The sequence below is a fragment of the Gekko japonicus genome, unplaced genomic scaffold, assembly GCF_001447785.1.
Source record: "Gekko japonicus isolate JY-2015 unplaced genomic scaffold, Gekko_japonicus_V1.1 scaffold110, whole genome shotgun sequence".
NCBI classification, from domain to species: Eukaryota; Metazoa; Chordata; class Lepidosauria; order Squamata; family Gekkonidae; genus Gekko; species Gekko japonicus.
In genome coordinates this window covers 306,997-316,032 of record NW_015173675.1, presented here as the reverse complement: position 1 = coordinate 316,032, position 9,036 = coordinate 306,997, and the positions used below count along the sequence as shown (strand labels likewise).

At 43.8% G+C, this 9,036-nt stretch overlaps 1 protein-coding gene across 2 annotated transcripts in view; it reads right to left on the bottom strand.

Annotated features, from left to right (window-relative positions):
• Positions 1–9,036, bottom strand: part of SLC10A7 (solute carrier family 10 member 7) — a 182,338-nt gene that overhangs the window by 61,569 nt on the left and 111,733 nt on the right. The window contains exon 6 of one of the 2 annotated variants that reach the window (XM_015422925.1): positions 1,260–1,295. The exons of the other annotated variant lie outside the window; for it this stretch is intronic. Within the exon in view, the coding sequence (XP_015278411.1) occupies positions 1,260–1,295 (36 nt within the window). The remainder of the gene's footprint in view (positions 1–1,259; positions 1,296–9,036) is intronic. 2 annotated transcript variants of the gene reach the window in all.

Genomic DNA, 9,036 nt, shown 5'->3' with positions numbered 1-9,036 from the left:
TTGTAAGTGGGTAACAGATTATGGCTTGGGTCCTGCCTAGAATTTCCATGGGGAAGGCATGTGATTTTCACCAATCCCCTACCTCTTGCAGGAGACCCCCATCCAAGCTATTCCTGGGGGACCTCTGCACCTCATCCCAACCCAAGCAGCATTTCAGGAAATTCTACATGGGATCCAAGCCTACAAGCTGAAAAGTAACTGGGGCTGCGGTCACACGGAACAGAAGCCACACAAGTGAGACGGAAAACAGGCGGAGTTTCCGGGCGCAATCTCACCAGCACATCTGGGAAGCGTAGCACTCCCGTGGCACAACCGAGGCTTCCAGCCGAAACTGCGTGGCAAAAAACTAGTACCTCGGAGGTACTAGTTTCCGGAAACTGCAGGGCAAGGGCGGGCGTCTGATCACGTTTCCGGTGGCATCCGGCGCCCGCCCATGTCCCCTTGCAAATAAGGTGGGGTTTTTTTGTCCACATCTCTGTGGATGCGCACACACACCCAACGGAGCATGCACATTCGTCGTGTACACACAAAACAAAAACAGTTTGCCGCGGCGCACACTTCTTCGTTGCGCGCCGGCTTGTCCTGTGATCAGCACCTCTCCCTTGCCATGGAACCTCCACGGTACCTCCACAGGACCTCCACAGGAGGTCTGATCGAGTAACTGCGCAGTAGTTTGCCCCAGGGCAAACAGCCACGCTTCTCCCACGCAGTTTCCTGCCCGTATGACCGGGGCCTGCATATATTTTTCTGATGTTAAACATTCACAGGCAGTAAACTATAAAGATTCTTATGCTTGGCTAGCAGGTTACAGAAATTTTGTGCTGGCCATGAAGAAATTACTTGTTCTCTTATCCATTTCTTTGAGCTTCCCTCTGGAACACAGCAGCCCTGTCTAGCAAGGAAGGTTGGCCATGGCTCTGCTACCCCTATGTATGAGATGATGCATCTCCCAGAAAACAATATGTCAGAAAGTTACATGTTATGTTGCCACAAATACTTGCTATGGGCTTGCAGTAACTAACAGTCTATGTATCTGCTATACCAAAGGCAGAAAAACTTAAGTGGGGAAGTAGTCAGGACTGTGCTCTGTGGAACATTTTTATTTATGCCGGCTTTAGAGAACTTATTAAAAAACTGCCCACGAAAACTTTGATTAACGATAGCAATCTGGAACATTCAAAATGTTTCCTTTTTCACACAACTACTTAACAAATAGTATGCTACTTAGTAAAAAGAAAATCAATTTTAAAAATACTCACAAAAAGCAGCAGGAGCAAAGGAGTTATAACAATACCCTAGAAGAAATTTTAAAAAAATTGTTAGTTTGAAAAACAGAAACTTTGCCAAATCAAATCCTGATGCATGAAAACGTTAGACATCCCACTGCTACACATTTGGATTAGTGCATATGCTTTCAATACCAGAGTAATGTCCCTGCATCACAGGGCCAGAGCCAGCGGTGGGACACACAGGGCTCTGCCTCCTTTCGATTCTGCAGCACCCCACGTGCATCTGAAGATGCCACAGCACTCCCAGCTCCCCCGGCCACTGCACACCTGAGAGATTAGAAGGTGCAAAGAGCAGCCTGCTCATGCTGGCCTCCATGCGCACCAGCCCACCCCCGCCGCTTCCTCCTCCTGTCAGCCTGTGGGGCTCTGCTGCAGCCGGGGGCCCACCATTTATTTATTTAATCATACTTATATCCCGCCCTCCCAGCCATAGCCGGCTCAGAAGAAGAAAAAGAGATTGGATTTATACCCTGCCCTTCACTACCCAAAGGTGTCCCAGAGCGGCTTACGAACTCCTTTACCTTCCCCTCCCCACAACAGACACCCTGTGAGGTAGGTGGAGCTGAGAGAGCTCTGACAGAAACTGCTCTTTTTCAAGGACAGCTTTTGTCAGAACTATGGCTTGCCCAAGGTCATCCAGTGGGTGCAAGTGGAGGAGTGGGGAATCAAACCCGGTTCTCCCAGATTAGGGACCGTGCACTTAACCACTACACCAAACTGGCTCAGGGCGGCTTACATAAAATACTCAATATATTAAACAATTAAAACAGTTAAAACAATTAAACAACCGATTTAACAATATAAAGTGCTAGTGATTCATATTGCTGTTAACGATGGCAGCTGATTTCCGTAGTCCATTATAACGTAGTCCATGGCCAGCCCCCGCTGCTTCCTCCTCCTGTCTGCCTGGGGTGCAGATCTCCTCCCCGGGGAGTAAGCCCCAATGGGCCCACTGCCTCTTACTCCTGAGTAAACACGGCAGGGAGGGGATGGGTTACATCTGGCAGGGGAGCAAACCAACAAGCCAGTCAGAAGATCCAGTCTGGACTTGGTGGGTGAGCCAAGGCTGAGTTCCATTCCCCTGGCTTGTTCAGCCTCCCCCAGCTGGTTGCAGCTTCTGCAAAGCCGCCATTCAAAAAGCCCAGTCTTGGGGAGAGAAACGCACAGGCTGGAGAGAGCCCAGTCTGTGGGGCCAGGAGCACAACGGCAAGGCAGAGGCCTTTAAGGGCTGGCTCTGCAAAGGCATTTCCACTCCATTTGTTAATTTTACTGGTATTTAATAACTTAATTTTATTGGGGCCCCCGGCCCCCCCCCCCCGCAAATTCCTGCCTAGAGGGTTGTTTCATCAGTACCATAAGACCATGATTTGTGAGTTTATGCCAGCCAGTCTATCCTTCTTGATAAAGATTTTCAGCACATTCAAAAGCAAAAACTGGTCACTTCTTATGTGAGTCAAATTAGTGCTTTTAATCTGCTGAAATCTCCGTAAAGCTCAGCTCTGTTTTCATATATAGGTTCAAGAGTGGAAAAGGATTTAGATTCACTTCAGTTCAGGGCATAAGCTATCTTTTCATGCACTGTCTTCCCACTTTTGAGTCTGACAACCCCCTTTCCCTCCACACACACGTCATAAATATGGAGGTCAGTGCTTTACAGACCCTTCCCACCAATGCTGCTTAATAAATGACCTCTTCTGGAGAGGGGACAGGTGGTTTACTATCATGCTGTCTGAGCAGGGGCCCTCTCCTGAGTAAAGTCTGCATCAACAGTGATGAATTAGGTGTCATGCGATTTTGTAATGTAAACTGATATCCCCTAGGAAGTCAGCTGAGATCTCAGAACTCATTTCACTTGATTAGACTCCATGTCTCTGTGGTGGGAAGGCAAGTCTTTCATCTAATTCAGTCACACAGCACCACTTCAGCTCTCCACAGCCCCCAAGCAAAGAGAGGCAAAAGATTTGTTTTCTTCAGTGACAGCAAAGAGGTTTAGGATGATCTTTGGGCATAAGACAAGGTTTTAAGTCTCATGAAGACAAAACTTAAAGGCAAGGTTTTAGGACTGGGAGACAACATGACAAGCATCAACTTCACAACAGCAAATGGCAATTCTCACTTCACCCATTCTCTCATACTTCAATACTTTATCATAAATTAATAAAATAGTCTGCTACTTAATGCATATTAATTCACAAACCTTATGTAGCCCATTCAAAACTGATGTTGTTTCCCCGCAAATATTTGTTACGAATCTCCCTCTGTATTTTTTAAGAAAGCAAAATCTATTCAAATTTTTTTTAAAGGGAAGAATTTAAAGAAGTACAAAAATGGTCCCAAATCTTTGATCTGGATTTGTTCAGCCATATTTCCCTAGGGTACCTTGACATGTCACTCTCGGTTTAGGTTCTATGCTTGTAAAAAGGGAATATTCATGACCTTTATTCACAGGTTTGCTGAGAAGGAAGAGAGAGGCAAGGTCTGTACTTAAATACATACGTTGTGTGCCACTACAGATTCTGAAAGGCTGTAAACTGAAAGAACAAAAATCTGAATTTCCTACACTCAGTGCTGTCCTCAAAGACCTGGTGGCAGCCAATATCATGCTTCCAAGAGAAACTTAAATGTTCAGAGAACACCAGTTAAAATTAAATTAATACAGTGTGATAAAGATTTTTTAAAATACCACCTTACAACAGCTTAATTCCAGCAATCAAAATTTAACTCTTATGCTAACAGAGTTTGAAAGGGGATAAACAGCAGATACCAAGTAGATTAGATTTATTGTATACGGCCATTGGCCATTACACTACAATACAAGATTACATTCAAAAATGCTTGTAATTTAAAACATTGCATTCAGGATAAAACTCAATCATACAACTAAAATGTACAGCTAAAATGTGCAGATAGCAAGTGAGCTTCTTTAAAGGAGAAGGCTGGAGAACAACATTTCCCAAAACTTTGACTGTGACGCAGGCTCAGCCTGCTCTGAATAACATTCAACAAATCTTCATGCTCTCCTCACTTCTATGTACGGTGGAAAGTGCCAGGATCCATATCTCTGGGTTTCACATTTTTTGGATGAGAGAGCATTGGAGTAGAGACTTATAGTATCTTGCCATGACTCTACATCAGAGCCTCAGAGATAAACTACCTCTACCCGCATGCCAAGGTGCTTCACCTTCAAAAATAAGCATGGTACTGCCCTGACCTGGATAGCCCAGGCTAGCCCAAAACTCATCAGATCTCAGAAGCTAAGCAATGCAGTGTTCCCTCTAAGCTGAGTTAGTGTGAGCTAGCTCACAGTTTTTTAGCCTCCGGCTCACACATTTTTGTCTTAGCTCAGGAAGGTTGGCTCCAGAGAAAATTAATTTATGCAGAAACCAAATCGCTCGCTCACAACTTTAATGCCAGTAGCTCACAAAGTAGAATTTTTGCTCACAAGACTCCACAGCTTAGAGGGAGCATTGCTGGCAATTACTTGGATGGAAGACCTCCAGGGAATACCAGGGCCGGGATGCAGAGGCAGGCAATATCAAGCCATCTCTCTGAAACATCCTAGCCCCACTAGGGGTTGCCAGAAGTTACCATGACTTCCAGGCACACAAGTACTCACACATACATACAAATAATCAGGGCTTTTTTTGTAGAAAAAGCCCAGCAGGAACTCATTAACATAATAGACCACACCCAACAGCAGAAACTCATTAGCATATTAGGCCACACCCATGACAATACAGCTCATTAGCATATTAGGCCACACACCCCATGTTACCAGAAGTGTGGTCATCCAGCCACACCCACCTTTTGCTTCTTATTCTGTTTACCTTGTTTGTTGTCAAAACCCAGGCCTTTTTTGTAGCAGGAACTCCTTTGCATGTTAGTCCACACACCCCTAATGTAGCCAATCCTAATGAGTTCCTGCTGTTGGGTGTGGCCTATTATGCTAATGAGTTCCTGCTGGGTGTGGCAAACTCGGGAGCCAGCCAGAACTCCGTTCCTGTGCGTTCCTGCCCAAAAATAGCCCTGCAAATAATCACAGAAAACCCCAAATACGCTACTGTTCTCCATACACCATCTGCCGAGCACTTATCTTATGGGCCACTCTTCCAGACCCATCCAGAGAAAGAGCTGTAGCTATTAAAAGGGACATTAAGAATCTTTTGTTAAGTTGACAGCTCCCTTCCAGAGTTACTTTAGACAGAACCATGCTCCATCACAGCAAGATAGCAAATTTACCACACTATCTTCCTGCATTTGTAAGAAGAACCATATTTTTCCCTATATTTATATTTCACGTGTCTTTGGATCAGATTCTCCTGTATAGCAGAAAACACTTCAGCTGTAATAAAGAGAAGAGAAAAATGAAATTGATGTTTTGTCCTTAACTCCAAATCTAAAGACCATGGCTGCCATGCCTTTACTGTCGAGGATGCGCTGAGATGAGTAACTTGTTTCACCACTTCACCGTCTTCCCAGCAGTCAGATTTATCAGAATAATGGTTCAAAAAGGATAATTCTAGTATTTCTTCGCACATACAAGAAGCCAGGCTAGCTCCACCTACTTTAATACACTCAGGAATGAGTTCCTTGTCATCAACAGAGTAAGTATTTATAGAGCCAAACTGTGCCCCAAGATAGGAGTATAGGGGAGAGAGAAATAATTTCCAGGGGGGAAATTGTACTCTTGTGGTATAGGCCTTTCCCTTAGATTCTTAGGAAGACATGGCATTTATCTGTAGCATAATGGGGTCTGAAATACAAGGGAAGCTATAGGGACGTGGTAGTATGGGATTATGATACAAAAATTTAGAACACAAATTGCAAGTTTTTATCTAATTTTATATACATAATTTGATGCTTTCATGCATCTTCTGGCATGCCTTTAAGTATAAGATACATGTCTAAGTTATGTTCTGAATCCACATAATGTCATTATTTAGGTCTAAATCCATAAAGCAATGACTTAAGACACTGATAAAATTAGACAAATCGAAGAACACTAGTGGGGAAATGAGAGTTATTCAGAGTGTCTTAGTATGCTCCTTAATCCTAGAGATATTTGTATTACCTAACTGAAACACTACAATATCAAAAGAAACAAATAATTATATTTATTAATATATGTATACCCCGACTCCTCCTTCACAAAGGGGAAACTACTATATAGGCACAGTATGTCATCTATGACCCTACAGGGCCGGAATTATAAGTACACAATACAAGGCAAAGGAATGATTTCTTCTCTACTCTAGGGCACACAAAAGCCTTTAAGTAAAGTAAATCCATCCTAAAAACTTAAACTTGACTGCTCTTCCCTCTACTGTGCTTTTTGTGCAAGTGCTGTCAAATATGCAACGCATGGAGATAAAGAGCTTGCAGCCAACCACTTCTTTGCACTAGCTGAACATCTGCCCTTGTGGATGCAAGGTCACTGAACAGCAGAGCATTCAGAAAGTTAGGGTGGTATGTTACGCTTTGCAGTGCAGCCTGTAATGGAGTCAGAGTTGTAAAGTGATTGCCTTTTACCATTTGGAAGAAAAACTTTCAAGAAATCCATTTACACCTCTGATGTGAAAGACTGACAGAATATATTTCAATGATTTTAGTGAGAAGCAGAAGAAAAAAACTCAGATCGCAGCCTGACCCAAAATGCTCATACAAAGAATGATTCTGCATAGAAGCAGTCACATCAGGAACCTGTAAATGCACTTTTCTTTACAGTAAAGATCATCTAACATGTCATATTTCAGAAATCCAGTTATGCTTTTCTACAAGGAAAACTAGCATCAAGGGATAGATTTTATATGTTTGCTAGAAGATAAAACTAACTTCTTACTGCAAGATTCCAACACTAATGTAGGCTGGGAACTGAAAGATGTTTGGTTTATCAGTACTATGTATTTATAATCTGCTGAAACAGATTGTTGGGGAAATTGATATAAAAATTAAAGGTAAGTATTAAGCAAGGAGTAGAATGAACACGTGGACAACCCACAAGGACTTGTTGGGTGCATCTCATTTCCCTTTCCCCCATTATTTCCTTTTTCTTTTTTCTAAAACCCCTATTGCCTCTCCCCGTTTCCTGCTTCCTTCTCTCCTTTCCACCCAACGGCCACCTTACTTTTTCTTTAAAGGAGAAGGCTGGAGAACAACATTTCCCAAAACTTTGACTGTGACGCAGGCTCAGCCTGCTCTGAATAACATTCAACAAATCTTCATGCTCTCCCCACTTCTATGTACGGTGGAAAGTGCCAGGATCCATATCTCTGGGTTTAACTTATAGTATCTTGCCATGACTCTACATCAGAGCCTCAGAGATACACTACCTCTACCCGCATGCCAAGGTGCTTCACCTTCAAAAATAAGCACGCTACTGCCCTGACCTTCGCCGGCTTGTTGCCAGAGGAAAGACTACCCCCATGCCCCATGGCTAGGAGCCCATCGCAAGGGCTCCAAGGGAGGTGCGGACAATCGCACGCCCTCCCATCTACTGGTTCATGGGACGCGTCTCTCAGAACTCAGAACCCGCCATTAGAGCACCAAAAACCGGAAGGCGAACACTGATACTATATTCCTAATATGCATTGATATATTAAATTCTCAACTCGACCAAATCTGTAGATACTCAAATCTGGAGATTGGAGCCATGAACAGACAAAGGAGATCTTTCTACAAACTTGAGGAAGCCCAAGGTTTGCAGAAAATTGGAAATTTTAAAAAATAATTAAAAATTGGGGGGTTAACCCCCCAATAATAGAAATAGTCGTCTCCAAGCCGTGCATCCCCTAACATCACACTAAGGAAAGGAAAAAACACTTCTCCCCACCATAGTGAAACTCAATTTTCGGGGCAACCAGCCTCATAATTTTATGCCCCTCCAGCGGGTGTAGACCAAGGTTGAAACCTTCTGTCGCTCTCTCACCCAATTAACTCAAAAATTTTTGTTTTAGTGTCTCAGAGAAACTTCATAAATGTTCCTCCAAAATAACCTCCAGAAGCTGCCCCCCAAAACTGGGTGGGTAGGACTGCCCCACTCCCGGACCACCGAGAAGGAAGCTTCACAGTAAGTGAATACAAATCTTCCATTCTCCGGTGGTCCTGGGAGTAGGGCAGTCCTTACTCTTGGGACATAAAATAGCAGTGTGCCCCAGGGTGGGAAATCCATCTTCTGGTTACAGAGTATGCTGCGGCACACCCCAAAGAAAGGCTGTCACAGCCAAGGTCAGCTTCTCTACTCTATAGCACTCTACTCTATAGAGTGCACAGACTTCCAGGTGGCCACCGTACCTACTGTCTCCAAGGATAGGAAATGATCAGAAAGCTGCTGACGTAGCAGCCTCCCACAGAGGATATGCTGCAACATTTTTGGGTGGATTCAGCCCCAGAGCCTTGCATGCAACAATGATGTCACCCCTAAAACCGCTTACTCAAGGTAAAAGGCAATACCAGTTGACCTAAGGAAAATATCCTAATGGAAACAAAGAGGGTATCTGAATCATGCCACTACTTGGCCTGTCAATGTAAAAATTGAATACCCTACGGACATTGAGGCAATGTCATTCCCTTTCCTTGTCATGCCTATAATTGAGACAAAGGAAGGTAAAACAATGATCTCTGACTTGCGAAGGAACTGGATTAACCTTGAGAACGATGGCTTGATCCGAACGTAACATCACCCTATCATTGTGGAAGACATGAAGTTCCCTGTCAACTGACAGGGTCCTCATTCAGACACTTGCCTAGT